A 23130-nucleotide genomic window follows, 5' to 3' on the forward strand; every position below is an offset into this window, starting at 1 on the left:
AGTTTAGATTATCATGAATAGTTCCTCTTTTTCACAAAGCCTCCTTTCAATACTTAGTCCCAACTATCAACATTTGACTTAATAATCATTTAATCCATCTTGTTTATCTGTCCACTAACATCTGCCATCATTTCAGACCCTGCTCATTTGTTCCTGCCCACCAGTTCTCCTCATTATGTTCCTACCTATTCCAGTCACCTGACCTTGCACCTGCATGTAGACATGATCCTCATTACTCCATTATCAAAATAGTTTATACTAGACCTTCATGGTAGCCTAGTCATTTCCCACAATGTGCATCATGTCTCCTAGTCCCTTTGTTTTGCCTGAATCTGCCTGCATGCAATTTTGATTTTGAACTATGCTACTATGTCTGATTTTGGGTCAAAAGCAGTATTTCTCATTTTCCCATCATTTTATGAAGCTTTTCATAAAAATGTAGACAAAATGAAGAACAAGCTCACTAATGGATGCATTATGGTACTACTAACACAGGCCACGATAAAAGCTTTGTCAAAAGTGAGGAGACTTACAGTGGCAGAGGCAGAGATTGAACTTGGCCACTTAGAGGAAAGGTAAGAGAACAACAGTGATGAAAATGAAGAGTAAATTAACAAATTGACTAATCTATGATGGTGTTTTGATTGTTTTTCAAAAAGTGAAAAAGAGGAACTATTCATGACAATCAAAAACTAAATGGAGAGACATGGACTTCAAGGTTGATTGTCATTGTTGTCAACAACACAAGCCATGTTGTGGCAATACTACATGGCATTTCTTGCATTTTCACAAATAGAATAAACAGTTTCACAAATCAGTTTTAAAGAAACGCTCACCTTTCACAAATTCAAAAGTGGGTTTCAGACAGCGTTATTGTTTCCTCTGAAATGTCTAACATGCTTTCACAACATAAGAGTAAAGGAGAATTGGTCGTTCAGCAATGCAAGGTAAGTTACATCGGAACAATAATTCTTAGAGATGCTAAATATATATTTCCATGCACATATTTGATTTGTTAGTACTGTTACTACTTTTACTAACCGTGTTTATTTTACCAAAAAGCATCGTGTGTTCACCTCCAGGAGGAACACTTTCTGGATCCCCATCAACCTGCCCGGACACCATTTCTGTTACACCGTCTGTTTCCTGTCGGAAGCATGAAGTAGCTACCAACAGACAACAGGCTGCTGGAGATTTTGTATTTCTTTTTGTAATAAATCTAACTCAAAGTGGATTTATCTTCAGTCAAGATGTCCCGGGGCTCTATCGAGATCCCTTTACGGGACACCGATGAGGTGAAACTCGTCTAAACTTGATTTATTGTGTTTGTTTGACTAAGTGAACCTCGCAGGGCTACTGGTCGTTTATGCTAGCTTTAGCTAGCTTTAGCTAGCATTAGCTACAGCGGAGTGTTTAATGTAGAGTGAAGTCAACATGAAATATTTAGATATTTGTAAATCGACCCGAAAACGTAAATGCCAGTAATATTTGGAGCAGCAAAAACAGAAGTAGTTATGTTAGCAAACATTACTGTCTGCAGAAGTATGAACTCAGGGTCTGATGCAAGTTAGCAGCTCAGTTATTGTGATGTTTTCTGTCAATGCCCCTCTCCCTCTGTGAAGCAATCTACTTTTAATCCAACAGCTACAGGTTGTTGTTGTTGTTGTTGTTGTTGTTGTTGTTGTTTTAAAGATATTTAAGTGAGTTTCCATATTTTATCACAACTTATAGCTGCTTGATATTTAACCTGCAGCAGCATCAGTCACAATCCTAAATTATTTATATCAAGCAAAACATCGTGGATCTCCATTCATAATAGAAGTGGATGCAATCATCACAGTATATCTAATTGTATATTGTGATTTCGATATACACTCAGTTTTTGCTGCTGTTGAGTTGCATTGATGTTTATCATATTTAGTCTACCCTTGATATATGAAACACCTCTCCGTAAAACACAATACATTTGAACAGCACTACAGCCTCCATAATGGATGTAAAGTTGCATCAACTCCTCTTTAAAACACTTGCGACAAACCCAGAACATTATAATGTTTATTAGGTAGGATTTAGGCAGCATGGCTGTTGTATAAGACTATGGGCAAGTTTATTTATTTAGCACATTTTAGACAATTCAAAGAGCTTTTTACATAAAACATCAAACTTTCAAAGCATCGAGACAAAGTAGTTTAAGCGGCAGTAAGTGTAACCACTTGACTTGAGTGTATAGTGTGATATATTGTTTTTTTTCTGTAAAATCATTGGAAAATGAATAATAATAAAATAGACAGGAATGTCAGTTTTGGCTAATCCAGTGAATTAAATACCGCACTGAAAAGGTACTTTACTGTGTTAATGCAAAAGTCATGTAAAAATGCAATAACGCCACAGAACAGTCATGCACATTGATTTGCAACATCACACAGGATGGCTTAATATACACAGACAAATATTACAGTATATAAGGACATCTATAGTTGTAACTGTTTATATTGTTTTATTTATTTCATTTTATTCTATTCTATTCTTATTTAAATATTTATATATATATAAATCGAGATATATATATATATATATAAATCGATATATATATATAAATCGATATATATATATATATATCGATTTATATATATATATATATATATATATATCGATATATATATATATATATATATATATATATATATATATATATATATATATATATATAGATTTATATATATATATATATATATATCGATATATATATATATATATATATATATATATATATCGATTTATATATATATATATATATATATCGATATATATATATATATATATATATATATATATATATCGATTTATATATATATATATATCTATATATATCGATTTTTATATATATATATATATATATCTATATATATCGATTTATATATATATATATATATATATATATATATATATATATCGATTTATATGACACATGTGTGATGTTGATGCTCAATGATTTGACTAAATCATATCTTGCAGGTTATCGAGCTTGACTTTGACCAGCTGCCAGAAGGAGATGAGGTCATCAGTATCCTGAAGCAGGAGCATACACAGCTGCACATATGGATTGCTTTGGCTGTGAGTCAATGGAGCTGCCACAGACTATCTGTCGACAATATATGTGATCGTAATGTAGAATGTCAGCTTGATGATTACATGTTAACATAGCATTAAATTAAACACATCAAACTTAAATGTATCCCTCTGTCTTTTTCAGTTGGAGTACTACAAGCAGGGCAAAACAGAGGATTTTGTCAAGCTTTTAGAGGCAGCTCGTATTGATGGAAACCTTGACTACAGAGACCATGAGAAGGACCAGATGACCTGTCTGGACACGTTAGCAGCTTACTATGTCCAGCAAGCGCGTAAAGAGAAAAACAAAGATGCCAAGAAAGAGCTCATCACGCAGGCCACGCTGCTCTACACGATGGCAGACAAGATCATCATGTATGATCAGGTAAGGAAAAGTGATGATGAGAGGAAACTGCTAGTGCTCCACACATTTTGCATTACAAATAAATATAACATGCTCTTGGCTCATTTAGAACCATTTGTTGGGACGAGCCTGTTTCTGTCTGCTGGAAGGAGACAAGATGGACCAGGCCGATGCTCAGTTCCACTTCGTCCTCAATCAGTCCACCAACAACATCCCTGCTTTGCTTGGCAAGATAGATATTTAAAAATGAGACATTAATCTTGACCACTTTGATTGAATCCCTGAAATAATCACAGTTGTTGTTCAACAGGTAAGGCCTGCATCTCCTTCAATAAAAAGGATTACAGAGGAGCACTGGCATACTACAAAAAGGCTCTACGTACAAACCCCGGCTGCCCAGGTAAACACGCTCATGCTACCATCCTCAAAACAGCTATGTATTTCCTACTAGGACATTATTAGGATTCACTGCCACTGCTGTAGTCTGGTTGATACACGATATCCATATCTGAGTACAAAGAAATCTTTAAATTTGGTAAGAGTTGTGAGAAAAATGCAGTTGTACTGAGGAATCATATTTTACATTTGAACACTGATCAAATAGGACAGAGTTAATGGTAATAAACAGTAAATGTTGCCTTAATTTATTATGAATAATTAAAAACATTTGAAATAAATATTTTAAAGGAAAATATAAGACTCAAATTTCCAAATGATCTATCGATTTATAATTTTTTTGTCTACAATAAAATGTCAGAAAATAATGAAAAATGTCCAGCAAGTCAATGCCACTTATTCAAATAACCTTGGATATCAATTTTACAGTGTAATTAAATAGTGAAAAGCAGCAGATCCTTACTTTCGAGAGGCTTGCACTTTTGCTTGATAAATGATCAAATTGTTGCTGAGTAATTTTCACAACAACAAATGTCTCATCTGGCAAAATATTTATGGATTGTAATTCCTTTTTGCTTATCTGCCAAACCTCAGTGCTAAGTAAATAATGGCTCAAATATCAGCCATGCTCTCTCAAGCTACTACTATTACTATTGCATTTCTCATACTAAGGTTACATATTATTCCTCACCTATCTTCTGTCTTGTTCTTGTGTTTCTGTTCAGCTGAGGTACGGCTGGGGATGGGCCACTGTTTTGTCAAGCTCAGCAAACTGGAGAAGGCTCGTTTGGCGTTTGGTCGAGCCCTGGAGCTTAATTCAAAATGCGTGGGAGCTCTTGTTGGTTTGGCAGTTTTAGAGCTCAACAGCAAGGAGGCAGATTCCATCAAGAATGGAGTGCAGCTCCTATCGCGGGCCTACACCATCGACCCCAGCAACCCCATGGTGCTCAACCACCTCGCCAACCACTTTTTCTTCAAAAAGGTAGTCACCGGTCTGGTTTGTCATTGAAACACTGACACAGTTTTAAACCTGTGTATCAATAACTGTTATTCACACCTGTGTGTTTTCGATCAGGATTACAGTAAAGTGCAGCATCTGGCTCTCCACGCTTTCCATAACACAGAGGTCGAGGCCATGCAGGCTGAGAGCTGCTACCAATTAGCTCGCTCGTTTCACGTGCAGGTAAGATCCTAACTGATACTGAGACAGCTTACTGCTTACTCACTGGGTTATCACTTTACGTCTCTGATGTCTCTATTCTGTTTTTCTCTTCAGGAGGACTATGACCAAGCGTTTCAGTATTACTACCAGGCCACTCAGTTTGCCTCGTCCACTTTCGTGTTGCCCTTCTTTGGCCTAGGGCAGATGTATGTGTATCGACGAGACAAGGAAAATGCGGCGCAGTGCTTCGAAAAGGTTTTAAAGGCCTATCCCAACAACTACGAGACTATGAAAATTCTGGGGTCTCTCTATGCAACATCTGACGACCAGGAAAAGAGAGACATCGCCAAAGTATGTATCCTGTACCGATTATTCCATCGCCGTTGTAATCACAATTGGACTACACTAGTATCTCAAAAATGTGTCTGGAATTAGCTCGAGTAATATGCTGAATAATAGAGACATTGTCTTTGTTCCATAGGGTCATTTGAAGAAGGTGACGGAGCAGTACCCAGATGATGTGGAGGCGTGGATCGAGCTGGCTCAGATCCTGGAGCAGACCGACATTCAAGGAGCGCTGTCTGCATACGGCACAGCCACCCGCATCCTGCAGGAGAAGGTGCAGGCCGACGTTCCCCCCGAGATCCTCAACAACCTCGGGGCTCTTCACTTCAGACTGGGCAACCTTGGAGAGGCCAAGGTAGCTATCAACATACAGCAAAGCTTGTATTAACAAGACACCGAGAGAAAAAAAAAGCTACATTCACTTCATTGTATATACAGTACATTATCATGTCATTGTGGTATTAAAAGTTATTTGTAAGCACGATGATGAAGTATGCAGAACAATTTATATTAAGCATAAACAACAGTGGTATTTAAAGGATGGTTCATGTCTTCTCTCCTACAGAAATACTTTCTCGCATCACTTGAACGGGCCAAAGCTGAAGGAGAGCATGACGAGCATTACTACAACGCCATTTCTGTCACCACCTCCTACAATCTGGCCCGTCTGTACGAGGCAATGTGTGAATTCCACGAAGCTGAGAAACTCTACAAAAACATCCTGAGAGAGCATCCTAACTACGTGGACTGTAAGCATGCAACATTATACGATTTTAAAAAGTGAGGGCAAGAAGAAGAAAATGTTTGTACTCGAATTGTTGGAATTATTTTGGTCCATAGGTTATTTGCGTCTCGGAGCGATGGCTCGCGACAAAGGAAATTTCTACGAAGCCTCTGATTGGTTCAAAGAGGCCCTGCAGATTAATCAGGTACTTTGTCACCTGTGTGAATATTATAACATCAGAATTCAATCAAATCTGGTGTCAAGCTCTCTTCAACTTTATCTGATGTTTGTTCTGCGTGTGTTCAGGATCACCCGGACGCCTGGTCCCTGATAGGGAACCTTCACTTGGCCAAACAGGAGTGGGGACCGGGTCAGAAGAAGTTTGAGCGTATTCTGAAGCAGCCGTCCACACAGAACGACACCTACTCCATGCTGGCTCTGGGTAACGTGTGGCTGCAGACTCTGCACCAGCCCACCAGAGACCGGGAAAAGGTGCAGTTTTTTTTCTTTCAGTAATCGTCTCACTTATTGTGTGATTGTAGCACTTCTGCTTGTTTGCTGCTTGTTTTGTGAAGTTAAACTTTGAGTATTATGTACAATATACAATATATACATTTCTCATGTTGGTACCAAGCGGGACAAGGTGTGACATATCCATGACACACGCTGTGGGAAACTGAATTGATTTTGTTTTCCTGCTTATGTGAAGGGAAATAATAGATCCCCAAACGGAGTAAGGGTGTTTTTTGTCTCTACAGGAAAAGAGACACCAGGACCGAGCCCTGGCGATATACAAACAAGTCCTGCGAAATGACTCCAAGAACCTCTACGCTGCCAATGGCATCGGTCCGTTGAGTTTTAGATTTTAAATCATTTTTTATTCTTTTTTTCTGTATATGCATGACGAACTCAACATAAATGCCTTGTGTCCAGGTGCCGTCCTGGCCCATAAGGGCTTCTTCAGAGAGGCTCGTGACGTGTTTGCGCAGGTGAGGGAGGCCACAGCAGATATCAGTGACGTCTGGCTAAATCTGGCTCACATCTATGTCGAACAGAAGCAGTACATCAGCGCTGTGCAGATGGTAAGGGCCTCACTTGTGATGACCTATAAAAATGATTGTCTTTGTTTATGGTTTTGTTGGTACAGTTGAGTTTTCTATTCTGCTCCACAGTACGAGAACTGCCTGAAGAAATTTTACAAATATCAGAACACAGAGGTGCTGCTGTACCTCGCGAGGGCGCTCTTCAAATGTGGGAAACTCCAAGAGTGCAAGCAGATGCTGCTGAAGGTAACGTGAAGATAAAACGAAAGGCTTTCATTTCATGCTACAGTACAAGGGGAGTATAACTTTGTGTTTCTGATGTGTCTCCAACAAGGCCCGTCACGTGGCGCCCAGCGACACGGTGCTGATGTTCAATGTGGCCCTGGTGCTTCAGAGACTGGCCACTCTTGTGCTGAAAGATGAGAAGAGCAACTTGAAGGATGTGCTCAGTGCTGTCAAAGAGCTTGAACTGGCTCACAGGTGTGAGACTTGATTTATATCTCCTCCTCCCAGTCTGATCCTCTGGCTGTTCTGTGCTTAGTCCTGCAATTGTATCATCTCCTCCTCTTCCTCACACAGGTATTTCAGCTACCTCAGCAAGGCCGGAGATAAGATGAGGTTTGACCTCGCTCTTGCTGCTTCTGAGGCCAGGTCAGTCTGAATTTATTCTGGTCACAGTTTAAATACACGCTGGAGATTTTTGTTTGTTCGTAAGGAACAGTTAAAAGTGTTTGTGAAAACTAATATTGTTTATGTTATAATATTCACACTTACGTTTTTTAATTGAAGCTGATGCCAATTATTCCACCCATATTGGCCTCTGTGTTTTTTTACTGCAAATGCAGTGCAAGTTTTTGCGGACATTAGAAGTTTTTCTTCATCCTTTTTAAACCTTACACTGGGGTGGGTGTGTTGTGGGATTGCAGGCAGTGCTCTGACCTGCTGAGTCAGGCTCAGTATCATGTGGCGAGAGCCAGAAAGCAGGATGAGGAGGAGAAGGAGCTTCGGGCCAAACAAGAACTGGAGAGAGACACGCTGCGTCAACAGATGATAAAAGAAAAGGTACTCATGGTGCTACCTTCCAAAAACCTTTTTGGTAGAAACTGACGATGACTAGGTTGCATTAATCGGTTTGCTTGTCACCTTTTAAACCTTGTTAGACAGAAAAGCGGAACAAACAGGTGGAGGAACAGAAGAAGCTCCTGGAGCAGAGAGCTTTGTACGTGGAGAAGACCAAGAACCTGCTCACCTTCTCAGAGGGATCAAAGGAAATGGGCAAAGAAAAGAAGAAGGGCGGTGGACGTGTGAGTGTTAGCACTGATAAAAGTCATCAGCAGATTAACGTGCACAGAATGCAGCGTGGATAACACCCTAAATGTATTTATTTATCAATATTTAAGCGCAAGAAGGGCGACATAGATGAGTTTGTCAACGATGACTCTGACGAGGACCTGCCAATGAGGAAGAGGAAAAAGAGGAAGGGCGGCAGTGGCAGCGAGCAGGAAGATGGCGAGGACGGAGAGAAGAAGTCACGCAGGAAGAGGAGGAAGTGAGTCTGCTACACGGAGGTTTATTTGAACTGCTGAACGAGTCTCATAAGATACTCAGAGCAAATGTCTTGCGTTACAGACCTGCTCGAGGAGGAGATGACAGTGATGACGAGGAAGGAGCATCACGATCCAAGAAGCAGCGTAAATCCAAAGAAAGCAAGAAGTTTGTAAGGGTCCTTTAAGTTTTCTTTGTTCTTTTGTTGTGGTTAATGTTCTTGAAAAATATGTTTTTTGGCTTCATTTCTATAAACTAACAGATTTTCATTACTTTTAGTCCCAACCTGAGCGTCTGCCACCGTCTCTCAAAGGAAAGATCAAGTCTAAGGCTATCATCTCCTCTTCTGATTCCTCTTCAGATGAGGATGGCCTAAAAATAGCTGAAGACAGGTAAGAGCATACACGTTTTACAACGAAACAAGTGCGTTAGTACAAAAACAGGAAACTGATCGCTGTCTCCCATACAGACAACAAAAAGACAGTGGTTCAGGATCTGATGACGAGAGCGGCCACAGGAAGCGCATTGCGTCTGACAGCGAGTCGGATGGAGGTAAGAACCGCTCTGGCAGTGAGGTTGGCAGCCCTCGGCGCTCTGCCGGCTCTGCAGATGACTCTGGCAGCGACCGTCCAGTCAAGAAGAGGAGGGTGCAGCGGCAGTCCGACTCGGAGCAGTCAGACAACGAGAGCAAGAGGAGTCGGTCAGGATCCGATGATGGGTCCCGGCCTGGTTCGCCCGCCGCAGCGTCTAACCAAGGGTCAGACAGGGGATCTGAAGCAGGATCAGACAACGAGGGCTCACCGCGCCGCTCTGACAACGAGGGTTCCCCGCGCCGCTCTGACAACGAGGGTTCCCCGCGCCGCTCTGACAATGAGGGCTCCCCGCGCCGCTCTGACAACGGCTCTGAACGTGAAGCCTCTAACAACGATGACAGCGATTAAATCATCACAGACTTGTCCCATGTAATGCTGAGAAAACTCTCCACATCTGCATTTTTATTTTCTATTAAAAGCAGGGATTTCTGTCTGTATGATATCTGGGAAATTAGCCTAGAAAAGTATATTTTGTTTTTGTTGGCAGAACCTTCTGGTGTATTCCTCGCATCTTACTGGACATGTCTTTTCACAGATGCCGTGTTTTGTTAAAGACAGATCAAATGTTTTGAAGTGAACTAAAAGGTGTAAACGTCTATTTTCTATCACAGATGGTCAGACGAGACACTGACCCAAAAATGGGAAGATGCTTCAACAAAATGTCAAATAAAAAGAGAAAACTAAGAATTGTGTAAGATGTGGATTGTTACATTCTGCTTCTTTTATGCAGTCTGATACAAACAGACCCAGTAGATAGTGTCAACTTACATTGTTTGCCATCAACATGATTTGGTGAAATATATAATATACTGGTAAGATATATAATATACTGGTAAGATGGGGATGTGCTGTTCCATTAGACATCAGCAAACGTGTGTCCTTATATTAAAATATTTGTCTTTCTGCAAACATGACCCTTCAGTTGATACATGCATTGATTTAATTCTGAAACTATTTAACTGTTGCAATTGGCTCTGTGGAAATGTAAATTACAGGTAATTTAGCAGACTCTTATCCTTATACTTGCAGTGAACAGTCTCCCTGGAGCAACTTGCTCAGGGGTACAATGGTTGCAAACAGGTTTGCATTCCTCCATATAACAGCAATATAGAAATCTATGAAATGGGAATGTGTTTGGTTATACAACTGTTGAAATTAACTTTAATTTACATTGAATATTTAAGTATTACTGTACCCTAGTACGGTAGTTCCCAAACTGTGTGCCGTGGGATTTTTGAAACAATTAGGCCTATTGCATTTAACTGTACAAAAGGTTATGAATGATTCGTAGTTTACTTCAGTGTTTCGCCTAGGTTTACTGCTCTGGCGAGGGTGCTGCCTGGGCTGGATGAGGTCCGTGCGTGGCGCAGATCTTTTAAATTCTCTTACCTTTCCTCCGCTCTGTCTCTGTGTGCGCACGCGCGTGTGTTCGGAAGCGGAGCTCCGCCCTTCGCGAAGCAGAACAGGAGAGAATACGCAAAGCAACAGATACGTGCATATAAATGACAAACTAAGTTTATTTAAAGAGCACCTGTTCAATGTGAAAAGTGAGTTGTGAAGAAGAAAAAAAAACAACCTTGAATTAGAGTGTTACACATCAAAGGCTCTGCAAGTGTGAAGGAGACAAGCTAGTTTACACGGACTAGACTAAAAACAAATTCAGTGATAAGTGACACTGTTAAGAGTGTTACACTAAATACAGGTGTGCCTTGAGATTTTGACTTGGTCTTGTGTGCCTTGGCCACAGAAAGTTTGGGAACCACTGCCCCAAGAACACACTGGAACATTTTTAAACTGATCCATGTGTCCTCTGGTTAATTGTTCATAGTCTCCACTTTGTCATCTTTATTCAAACACACGCACACTAAAAATGAGGTTCTTGTCAAGCACGTGTCCCCATTTCTTACTGGATTAAGTCCATCAATAAGCTCACATTTCAAACAAAATGCAGTAATGTAACAGTTTTAAATGTTTAATACTTGCAAATATAAACTACAGAGGGATTCAGGGGGGAAACAAATCTCAAAAGACAATGAAATGAACTGTTAAACTTTATTCAAGGTTGATCTGTAGTTGTACACTTAACTTCTTGCACTTAACATTACAGTGACACTCCAAAAGGAGAAAGTGTACACATACAGTACATTCTTTGTAATTTCATGAAGATAAAAAGACCATTTAAAAACTTGACAAATATGGCAAACCGACGTAAAATTTCCACGCATGGTGGTGAACAACTGTTGCACAGGAAACTAAGCTTTGGCTGTCTCAATGTTAAAACCGAGACATTCAAGTATAGTCCGAGATACATTAGAGGTATATCCATATGAATTGATAAATTAAAAAGGCCACACAGATTAATTCCGAACGGCACAAAAGTTTTGTACATAAAAAAAAAAGCTCCAATTGAATTTTCAGACAAAATGGTCTGCTTTTAAGCACAGACCACCATCATAATTACGGCAGCCAAAATCTGCAACTTAAGATTGTTTTAACAAAAGAAAAGTGTATCTTACTATTGCAACGACTCATGATGTTGAGCAAAGTGCATCTAAAAACTGATTTAACAAATGCAGATAAGACAATGAGAGCAGTCTCTTTGCAATATGTTAGAGCCTTTTCTCTTTTGTAAACAGCTTTTAAGTAAATAGTTATGGCAGCACTTGGTGACTCCTACCAGATGTAAAAGGTGATCAAATGGGTCAGGTTTTGGTGCTGGTACAGTTTCCTGCAAAATACTGCCTACTGTTAAAGAAAACATAACCCAAGATAGAAATGTAGAAAACATCTGCTGCAGGAAATCAAATTAGATTGAAAATTAGAAAGGAAAGCATAAATACAATATGAATATAAGGGTGGTGATGCTGGCTTTAACTGGCAAAACATTTCTTAGTGGAATGAATTGTAACAGTGGTTGGAAAATATTCATAAACAAGAAGAAAGGGGAAGGAGTTAGGGTTTAGATGGGAAGGGCATATGGAGACAAGTAGAAAAAAAAGTATTCATTGCATCCTGATAACACATGGCTTTGGGCTGTTCCTCAGAAATCTTCATCCTCTGACTCCTCCTCTTCTGCAGTCTCCAGCCAGGTCAGCCACTGGTTCACCTGCACAATAAAACACAATGTTATTTGTTATTTGTGATGTCTTTAGTCTTATGGATATTTACACTGAACCTGGGAAAGTGTGCAAGTGTGTCTAAATTCCATAACATCTCATAGTACTGTATTTATAAGTACTAGGATAAGGGCTTATAAATAATAACTTTCTAAAAACCAGGATACTCTCACATCTCTGGGATGCTCTTAAAACTTAATCTCAACCAGAATACAGGAGTTATGCGTAGACCTGCTGTTAATTGCCAAGAGAAACAAAATTATTGTGAGCAATGTACATAAATTACCTGAAATAATGCTTTTCCCTTCCCTGGATATTCTTGGGTGACATCTTCTTTCCATGAAAGGAAGGCTTCTTCTTCGATTATTTCCATGTCATAAAAGTTCACAAAGTAGCGCAGTAGCATACCTGGAAAAGGAGCGTAATCATTTAGCTTCTGCACCACAGTTTAATACCATCTCTGCTATACTGAACGACATGAGAGTGCACGCACACACCTTTGGGGAAACTCTTGGTATTACAGTGAACCTGCAGGGCATACAGCGCGGCGACTTGCAGGTCAATGTGATCATGTAAGAACTTCTGCATCACTGGCTTGAAAGATAGCATCTGCTGCTTCTCCTCATCCTGCTGCTCCTTACTAGGCGCTGAAAGCTGCTCTTCATCGTCGTCGGGGTTGATCTCATAAGCAATGTACTGCAAGAAGCTGGCAGACAAAAAGACAATCAATATACTGTGAACTTGAAGGGCAAAATATTGTTTTGGGTTGGATTAACCAACAAAGCAATTTCTGATGAAGCAAGTGTATTTCACCTGGTCATGAGGATGTTGACAAAGCCTTTATCAGTGTGGAGTTTAGGAGAGATGTTGTCTTTGATCCACTTGTAGATTGACTGTGGAGAGGGATCTACTTTGATCTGCTTCAGCAGCTCTTTCTCCAGTTTCATCAGTGGGAACAAAAAGCTCAGACCTTTTCCATCCAGAATCTCCAGCATCCTGTCCTTGTTCTGGTCAATTTCTATGAAAGTATAAAAATACACCAGTCAGTAACAACAAAAAGACAATTAAAAACAGTCACATTTATTTTCTTTGTACGGAAATCCCCTGAAAACTGAACTGATGACATTAGGTTTAAACATATGGTGAGTTGGTTTGGACATACCAGGTAGCATCTTCTGCATGTTGACCTTGCTCAGCTGGAACAGGTCAGCCAGCCACTCACGGTCCTTCAGTTTGACCATCTGCTGCAGGCAGAGCAAGAATAGTGGGAAATGTGCACCATTCTCCAGTTGATGGGCCAAATCGGCAATGCTGACAAGGTCCGTGATGATCGCACGTGCTGCAAATTGTGCCAGGTAGGACTTCACCAGTGGGACTTCTTCCTCGATCTTGGGACACTGGTCTAGAACGCTCAAAAACGCCTATCAAATAAAAACGTGGCAGTTAGTGCCATGTAACAGCTTGATATTCAAAAAGTAAAAACTATCAGGCATTTTATTTTCTGATTAATAAAAAAAAATTGTGAGGGATACAACACTGACCTGCATTAGATTTTCACCAGTGGCAAGGCCCTCGGTGCAGAGGGCATGGACCAGTGTGCTCGCATGTTCCTTATCCTCATCTGAACGGTCAAGGGAGTAGACTACGATCTTGTTTAGCATCTCAGACAAAAAGTGCTTTGGAGCCTTCATCTCCCTCACAGCATTCACTGCCTCATCGACATTCTTGCTGTTCAGGTAATCTGCCACCAATGTCTCCTTAAAAAAAAAAAGCCAAGAAAGGTCAAATATATTCTATGATGGACACAGTATAGTGTCCATTAAGAAAGCACAAGAGTGAGAAACTTACGGTCATTTTGCGCAACTCTTCCTTTGTAGGAGGAGCTTTTTTAGTAGACTTTGCAGGTTTTTCCTGAATTGGCGGAGGATTGGCTTTCAGGCCAAGCTGTGGAGACTAAACAAAGAAAGCCAAATGAATACATGTTCTCTGGAACCTGATTACCATATCAGTTCTACAAGTTTGTTTTTAAATGTAAAAATGTTACCTGTCCGAGTGGGGAACCTTGGGCACTTGAAGGAATCATGGTCATCTGTGGCTGCAGCTTTGGGATTTGTTTCTTACTCAGGATGAAGGACTGTGCCGGCCTCAGACTAATCTAGAGGGGTGAAGACAGCGCGTTACTACAATACCACAGTTACAATATTACCCCACACTTCTTGACTGATGGTTTATAATATAATAAAAATCCATCTGAAACTATAGAACATTAAAAAAAATGGCCCCCAGACTACACCCAATAAACGAAAATCCAAAGCAGACATAATCTTAGTTTATCAATGTACGCGGTTGTACCTCATCAGCATTGACTTTCCCCTTCTTGCCAAATCGTGGCGCCATATCCTTAGACTGCATCTGCACTGCGTGATTCTGTTTGTGGTTGAAAACTGGTGAACCCTGCCCCTTTAAAAATAAATGCCACAGATCTAGTTAGAATTTACTTGTTTGATTTACCATCAATAAAGTATTGGGGAAGAAAGTGACACTATTGTATGCACCTGGTTTGGTTTTATATACGGTTTGCTTCCCGCTTCAAACTGAGGTTGGTGTGAACTGTTGCCGTTTCCAATGTGGCCATTGTAGAGCGGGTTTGTGCGATGACGTCCCATGGTAGGGGAATAGTGGTCCTGTATGACTCCTGGACCTGTACCAATGCCACTTCCTATCCAACACAAGACAACAAAACATTAATACTACTCTAGAAAGGATCAATAGTTAAATCACCAAGTGGATAAAAGCTGCGACATACCAGGCATTTGTCCAAACATATCAGCCAGCCCACCAAGGGTTTCCCTGTCAAACTTGATCCTTGTTGGCAGATACGCGTTTTCCATGAAGAATTCATTCCTCATTCCATCGGATGGAGGTGGAATGAAAACTCCTAAATCCTGTATAAAAAAAAAAGCAGGCACAGTTGGAGTCCAGTGAGAATCAGAGGATGCAGACAGACTAATAGACAGGTACACTCGTTTTTACAGTCCATCCCAACGTGGACCAGATAGACCAACCTTTACTGCATCCTGACGAACTTGGTTAATCGTCTTTGGTCCGTTGTCAGAATATGCTTTGCGAGCGGACCAGTTGTTAGCTCGCTGCTCCACTGTATTCTGCAGCAGGAAGCGAATCCTAGCTGGCAGTTCCTTGTTGTTCGTTAAGGACCGCATGCGGCTAAAGTACTGATCCATCAAAGACTGGAACAAGAATATCTTTGTTAATAAATTAAGCAAAAACTTTTAAAAAATAAGATGTGGTTGTTTTCACACATACTCACCCTAGCTTTTTCATGGTCAAGTTTAGGCCCCACTGTTCTCATTATCTGACAGAGGCATTCCAAATCTTCACCCATGTCCTTAAGTTGGACTCTCTTCTTCTTCTCCAAAAGCTTAAAAAGAAAGAAACACATGTAATACCAGCTACTTTAAATGTATTTCACAGTTTAGGTGACTCAAAGCTTCCTTTCAGTTGGATGCCCAGACAGGATCATCTGATTTTGGGATCCCAAAAGGTAATACACATGAGGTCTGCGATTACACCAAACCCTGTAAACATTGTTCAACAAACTCACTGTTTTGATGCACTTATGAAGGATAGATTCGTGGATGAGGTTGAGTTTGCCAAGCTCCCCAATGAATTTGATGTTGCCCAGCATCTTGAGCTTTGCAATAGAACGCTGCTCCTCCTCCTCAGAGGTGAGTGGGTTGTCATGTTTGTCAAAGGCTGCAGGGGAGGGAAAAAGAGAATTCATGAAAGACCTGACCAAATGCATTTCATAACAAACTACTTTAATCAAATGTAATTCACTTACTCTCAACATTTTTGGCGCGGTTCTCAAACTCATCTTGAAGCTTGGAAATCAGAAGCCGCCTGAAGGTCTATAAAAAAAAAAATCAAAATAAATGTTGAAGAATTTGTTTGAAATTAAGACTGAAAAACCAGAGTGTATTAAAGCAAGACCTCCCATCAACTCCTATTGTATAAACTTACAGTATTCTGCTTTTGGGTTCCTGGATTTTCAGCTGGGTCTTCAAAGTTTGGTGCATCCTCTGCCAAGCGTAGACATAGTTGAGCGTATAACTGACTATACTTTGGCTCTTCAAGGGCTTTGTCAACGATCTAAAAGAGAAATTAAAATTAAGTGACCAATTTAATAGGTTAAAGGAATAATACACAAGTACAGTTAATGAGAATACTCACCAACAAGATGGTTCCTTTTAAGACAAGTTTTGACTCTACACCCACACTGAGAAGCTCCAGGCATAGTTTGTCAAACTTCTCAGGAGTCAGCTTATTAAGTATGCTAAAGAAGAGGAGGAAGGACAGAGTTAGGAAAAAGTGTCACTTTTAAGAGAATACCAAAAACGCGTTCAATAAAGTCCTCAACTAATCTCCAATGGCGTATTCCGGCCCCTGACACACAATTAAAATAATCCAAGGAGTAAATGTAGAGATGAGAACTCACCCTCTCACTTTCCTGAAGAGTGCATCATTTTGCCCTTTCTCGTTGGAGGAGTTGGCATCTCGTCTAGTGCTTCGAGAAGGTACCCATCTCTGAACGCTAGATCCTGGGGCTTTCCCCAGGAACTCGCTGTAATGGACACAGAATAAAGTCAATACAGAAATATTTATCAGAAAAATGTGACATCGGTATCTAGCCCTGATCCATGGTGGGCAATGGAGGCCATGTCACACCTTACAGAAATGCCTCTAAAATCTGATTTGAGTGTCAATTATTAAATCAAATTAGAATGAAACCCCCCTGTAGCTGGCAGCATGCCAGCTTGTGTCAAAAGTATTGACAATGCCAACACTAATCAACCTGAACTGTCAAAAGCAGTAGATGGCCAAAGTAAAAGCTGTAAAATGTTTATTTTATCCTAAAAACTGGAAACCACCAAGGGGTAGTGTAGAGACAGAACAACATATTCTGATTTGTTAGAAAAATCTCTTTACCACAAATGTAGACAAAATACATAAGTGGGATAGCAATTACTCTGGTGGAGATGATTATGGATTTAATATATAATAAGATTTGTGACTAGGTGTTCCATGTGAAAGGAAACTTCAAAAATCACCTGTTGCCGACAGTCTTGGGATAGTGCTGAGGTGCACCCCCACCTCCTCCCCCTACACTGCGATACAAAAAGGAAAAAAAAGGTTTTAACTTAACATAAGGAGATGTGAGCCTAAGCCTTTATTGAGCTGTTGCAGCGGTTTATAGGTATAAATAGGCCTTGTGTAATGGGGTAATGTTAATACCTGAAACGAGAAGGCCCCCCTGGTGCGACGACACTCTCCACTTTGGCGGCTTGACAAAGTATAGCTGAAAAGAATAATGTTCCGGGAGTAGGAAGGAAAGAGCGACCTAGGAGTAGAGACCGATACAAATGAACAAATAAGCAGACAGTTAATGTGTGTAAAATGCACAAGAAACGTTTAATGTGTATCAAGCACATTTACAATCACGTTACAAGAATATCCGCCCGTAGTATTTCTCGTTTTTAGCCGATATCAGCCAAATTGTCCGTACACGTGAATGTGAAACTGGGTCAGGACTAGCTTAGCACACTGTGGCTAGGTAATGCTAGCACATTACGTGAGCGGTGCCGTCGTCTGTTTTCCAATCGCTTTGTGCTTCTCATTACCTTAACCCAACCCTGAACTCAAACCAGTCGTCTTTTGCGACTAGCCATAATCTAACGCTGACCCAAGTTACCCAGGCTCACCTTATGTAACCTAAATCGGACGGATGGCAGAGCTACAGGAAACCAGGATTACATGTGCCTCGTTGGTATTATCCACGTGAATTAACGTAAAGGTCAATTTTAACACAATTCTTGTCGATTTGGAATTAAATAAAATGGCAAAACATTTCCCAATGCGAAAACGTTGTCCATACTCCTATCCCACAATAATATTTACAAAAAAATAAAAAAGCTAAAAAACACAAAGTTGAAACCAAAGCCATTTGTAACGTTACGTATTATTCTACAATCCAACAAAATCGGTATGAATTCAGATATAAAATAGACTTAAAATGTAGACCAAGAAGAAAAACCCATCAGCTGATTTTATGAGGTCTTTGTTCAGACACCGGATGTCCACACACAGCGACATCTTGAGGGGTTTTGTTTAGCAGGCCGCCGGTAAGCTAACAGCTAATAAGCTGTAAACAATTCTTGGAAACCAATCGAGTCTTTCCTGGATGTAACCAGTTCAGCTCAACAGGCCTATGTCAACGAGGCCAACTAACGCTACATTTGAAAATCCACATTAGTATTTAAAAATAACATAACGCTCAACGACCTAAAAAGACGAATTTCCTAACCAGACCGGTAGGTTAGCGGAATTAGCTTAACGTTAGCCAGGCTAGAAAGACAACGAAATATCTTACCTTCACTAAAGGAACGTCAGTGTAATTTTTGTCTTTTCGACCAAGAGAAAAAAATAAAGAAAATTGAAGATTGAGCTCAAAAAGCCGTGTTAAAACCTAGAAGGTTTGGTAATATAGTTGAACCACGACGGTTCTGACTGGTAGCTAAACGCTACAACGAAGAAAGAATGCTGACTGTTCAACTACGTCACACGGAAGCCGCTTTATGTATGGGGCCGTCTCAAACGTCACCATCCCACCCTGCCAACGTCACGTACGGAAAACTCACGCACGTTTCGCAATCTGCTCTCATCGGAGCAGCATGTCCAGTATGGTATTTTACCTATAGATGTATAAGGGGGTTTATTTTCTAATATGGCATTTTGAGATGTGCTGGGACAGATCAAGGATTACTGCCCACCTAAAATGAACAGTATGCTTTTCATTCCTCTTTTCATGGCGATTTTCTACCCACGTTTTACTTGTGTATTTATGACACAGACTGTTCTGTCACATTTCTTCCAGCTGGATATAAAGGAAACAATGGAAGGAACATTTTCTCAAGGTAAAGGAAAATATAAATGAAAAGTTATGCATAAAGTCAACATTAATTAAAGCTTAATAAATTAAAAATGATTGGATGGTAATTATAAGTTTACATTCTCGTAAATTTGACTTAATATATCATAAAATTGACTTTTCATCTCATATTTTGACTTAGTATTTCATAATTACAAGTCCAAATATGAAATACTGAGTCAAAATTGCACTACTAACTTTGATTTAGTATTTCATGGACTTTTCATCTCAAAATATTTACTCAAAATGAAGAGATAGTGAATAGAAATTATAATGTCTCATAACTTTGACGTACCATTTCATAGATTTGAGTTGTGTATCTCATAACTTTGACTTTTCATCTCATGAATATGACAACAAAAATATGACGGTTAGGATATTTATTTTTATCTTGCCTTTTCATCTATTTCTTTTTTCTTTTCCCTGGTGGAAATGGTCTTCCAAAGAAAAATTTCCTCCGTTACAGCCGAAAAAGACCGACTGGATTGTAAAGTCACCATCGAAACTATATTGATCCTCACAGGGAGACTCAATTTTCTTGCTCTCCTCTACAGGGATGTCCAAAGCACAGGGTTAACTGCAGGGCATCAACCCAGGAGCCGCTAGAGGTTCAGTGTTTTTACTCGAGGATGCCCCAGGACGAGGATCAATGGCTGTTGACAAAGTACTCAAACCAACTGCAGTCTGCCACATTGATGCCCAAATGGTTTATGAGCCAGCTAGGAGTATAATTCCGAATGTATTGCGACACGCATACATGATTAAACAGTTTGACCACATGGACTTACAGGCTGATTTCACACTCATCCTTCCCATTTCTGCCACTTCATGAAGTTTTCACAGATATTAATGGTCCCCAGGGGATTCCTGATGGTTTTGATGACTACCTGACCTTTCAGAAGCTACTGTAATGGCAAGATTTCCATATAATTTGCAGTGATAATTCGTGGGCCCTACAGGATGAATTCAAATGCCTATAGTGATCACCTGCCCTTTATAGCACCACTATCAGAACAAGATGGCAATATTTACTATTCTTTCAGAGCAGGTTTTTAAAGACTTTTCAGGCTTTGTGTTCAGAGACTGTAAGATTTTGATCTGATGAGGTCAGCACTTTATTTCATGACCTCAGAAGATGTGTGGTGTAACAAGTTCTGTGGATTGAATGTATTATTGAGAATACAATACCTGTGTTATTGTTCACACTGACTCTGCAACATGAGTCATCTGCCAGTAAATGACTACCATGCGAGACCAGACTGGTAACGCCTCTTTGTGCCTCAGGTTACCCTGTGCCACCCATTGTGCAAGATAAGCTGTCATGATGATGAACACACACAAATATGCCTATTTTAAGAGTTTGGCAAAGTTTGCTTATGAGTTACTGTAGTGTCAAGGCAATATTAAAACTGTGTAGTTGATGATAACAAGTTGAAACTGCATTTCCACTGTCTTGTTGTGACGCGCTTAAATTTGAATAGTCAGTGCGTCTGGAACTCCTTCTACTGATATTGTGTTTGGCGGTAAGGCGCTCATTTGTTTAGTACTACCTGGACTCTGATGTGAAAGTCACAATGTACAGAGACAGGGTCTGTCAAAAGGTAACAGAGTCACCTCTAAAGCTCATTAATTTACTTGTTGTTTTTTGTTTGTTTAATCTGTGCTTCTGAAAAAGATTATATTCTTATTGACACACTCTGATATACCTAATCCCATCACTTTCACAGATGTTTGTTTCATCATGCTTATTTTATTATTTTCCCTGTTCGTCTAGGGAGCGTTCAACCTTTTGTCTATGTCTGCGTCACTCCTGAGGGACATCAATGATTCATCAAAAGCAAAATGAAGCCAGTCGTATGACAGTAAACACTCCAGGTTAATTAGGCCCAGCGAGCCAGAAAAGTCAGCGAGGGCTCACTTTGCACTCGAGGAAAAGCGTACAGTTGCAGTCGGAGCTGGTGGGAAGTTAGTTATGATTTCATTTGGTTTGCCTTGTTTCTCTTTGATGTGGACTTCACTGATCGATTGTCTGAACCTTGTTTGGACCTTCAGTATTAAGTATTAAGCAGTCAGGAATGCCCTGCTTCACTCTCAGTTACTGAAATCCACACATACATGTATAAGCCGCTCAGTGCAACAAGAGCCTGATTGGTGGGTTACTGAGTAGTGTAGTAGTTGGGGAATAAGGGCCTTTCATTTGTTGCCTCTATCCATATACAGCACAGCTGAAGATAGACAGGAAAAGGGGATGACCAAAGGTCAGTGGGTCGAATTTGAACCCAGTCAAATGTGTTGGTACTAAAGTAATAAATAATATTTAGAGCCGCATAGTTTTTTAATTTTTTTATTGTGAAATGAAATTGGGTTTAATTCTTCAGGAGGAGCAAGGAGGTCATTTGTTCCAATTATTTTCAATTTGACTGGGAGATCATTTTAATTCATCTCCGTTCTACCTGTGGTTATTCTTTCACAATTTACATATTGTGATGCGTGAGGTGTAGTGTCCATTTTTATTAAAGCTGTAAAAAAGAGTTTGACCACAAGATAGCAGTAATGTGTACTGTATTTTCTCACATATTTTCTACACCACACAATCCATTAACACATACCCTGGTCTTGGTTAAAATGAAAAGCTTTAACAGTCAACTCTTTTCAGTCAATTGTTTTACCTAAGAATGATGAAAAAATGCAGCTCCTTGTGTGACAATGTGAAGTATTAGCGTGAGAACCTCCAGATTAAGCAGTTGATGTGCTCGAGGATGAAATTCTACCGCATTCTTAACAAAAGTAACGAATACTTTAAAGAAAATGCTGTAAAGCTGTTTTACACAGAATATATGCTTTATAAAGTTAAATCATTGTGCATGTTGTTCTTTTTTCACATTAGGACGAACACTTGTCTCTCGTACTAGAGATGTACCACTGTATGTCTCTCACTGAAGAAACCCTACCAGATTTACCGTTATAAAGAGAAAATAAGCAATTTTTGACGATTGTAACTTCTTTAAGGACCTGAAAATGAATCCCTTTACACACTACACATTTGGTACGAGATATTCATCAAAACTACTTCTATAAAAAGAGAAAATCAGTCAGTATTCCCAAAAACAAGAGTCTATGGTCCACTATTTTTCTAACATGTAATCTGAATATTGTAGTTTCTGTAGGCTTTCATGACTGAAATTCACAGCTTGAAGACAGCCACTTTGTGTATGAACAATTCATAAGTAGGTTGCTTAAAGGGCCTGCTAACCATCGCTTCAAATAATTAAAATTAATACAGAGTACAGTTGTGTGAAAAAATGCTATTGATTCCAGAGCATAGACAGTTTCTATGGCATTTTAGGGCATCTATCACACATATCATTTCAAACATTTGATACTTTCTTGGTGGAGCTGCTGCAATTGTTGGTGGGAAAGTAAATGGACAGTATTACCTGTAGAGAAAAAGAAAATCCAAAAAAAAAACTTCTAACAGAAGATATGATTGACATGGAGAAAATCCAAGCCTCCATGAGATATTGAAATCAGGAGTACAGTCATCGGAGGTTTACAGTTGTTTTGGTCTGTTGGCAGCTGTTAAACTGAATAATCTTCATTAAGGTGGTTACAATAACAACAATAGAAATTGATTTTGTGAAATCTTTTCTATGATTATACCGGGCCGATGTTAATTTGTGAATATATAAATATAAAAAAAGCAATATATCTAGTTATAATCGATAGTC

At 39.7% G+C, this 23130-nt stretch overlaps 2 protein-coding genes and 1 long non-coding RNA gene across 4 annotated transcripts; 2 read left to right on the forward strand and 1 right to left on the reverse strand.

Annotated features, from left to right (window-relative positions):
* Positions 1-1085: 1085 nt before the first annotated feature.
* On the forward strand, positions 1086-9967 carry ctr9 (CTR9 homolog, Paf1/RNA polymerase II complex component). The gene is made up of 23 exons (XM_029428717.1): positions 1086-1295; positions 3016-3114; positions 3254-3493; positions 3582-3699; positions 3783-3872; positions 4594-4850; positions 4944-5051; positions 5145-5381; positions 5512-5730; positions 5941-6124; positions 6216-6304; positions 6406-6591; positions 6858-6945; positions 7033-7181; positions 7272-7388; positions 7477-7622; positions 7722-7793; positions 8069-8204; positions 8303-8446; positions 8543-8691; positions 8772-8859; positions 8967-9079; positions 9157-9967. Exons 1-23 carry the CDS (start codon positions 1251-1253, stop codon positions 9626-9628), a joined length of 3546 nt encoding a protein of 1181 aa, XP_029284577.1. The 5' UTR covers positions 1086-1250; the 3' UTR covers positions 9629-9967.
* A 1351-nt stretch (positions 9968-11318) lies between these two features.
* On the reverse strand, positions 11319-17811 carry eif4g2a (eukaryotic translation initiation factor 4, gamma 2a). Its single transcript, XM_029458707.1, has 19 exons — positions 17710-17811; positions 16913-17038; positions 16648-16750; positions 16438-16566; positions 16259-16325; positions 16019-16170; positions 15725-15835; positions 15462-15644; positions 15203-15341; positions 14952-15115; positions 14749-14856; positions 14441-14551; positions 14245-14349; positions 13938-14153; positions 13559-13817; positions 13210-13414; positions 12894-13102; positions 12683-12804; positions 11319-12386 (listed from the first exon to the last, which is right to left on the reverse strand). The coding sequence occupies exons 6-19, from the start codon at positions 16100-16102 to the stop codon at positions 12321-12323; spliced, it is 2082 nt and encodes a 693-aa protein (XP_029314567.1). The 5' UTR covers positions 16103-16170; positions 16259-16325; positions 16438-16566; positions 16648-16750; positions 16913-17038; positions 17710-17811; the 3' UTR covers positions 11319-12320.
* A 1221-nt stretch (positions 17812-19032) lies between these two features.
* On the forward strand, positions 19033-20654 carry LOC115026099 (uncharacterized). Of its 2 annotated transcripts, none has more exons than XR_003834264.1 (2): positions 19033-19388; positions 19849-20654. It is a non-coding gene; the product is annotated as an uncharacterized LOC115026099 (long non-coding RNA). The 2 variants fall into 2 exon arrangements; XR_003834265.1 differs by having other exon boundaries at positions 19957-20654.
* The last annotated feature ends 2476 nt before the right edge of the window (positions 20655-23130 follow it).

This window comes from Cottoperca gobio, chromosome 3 (assembly GCF_900634415.1).
Source record: "Cottoperca gobio chromosome 3, fCotGob3.1, whole genome shotgun sequence".
Lineage (NCBI taxonomy): Eukaryota > Metazoa > Chordata > Actinopteri > Perciformes > Bovichtidae > Cottoperca > Cottoperca gobio.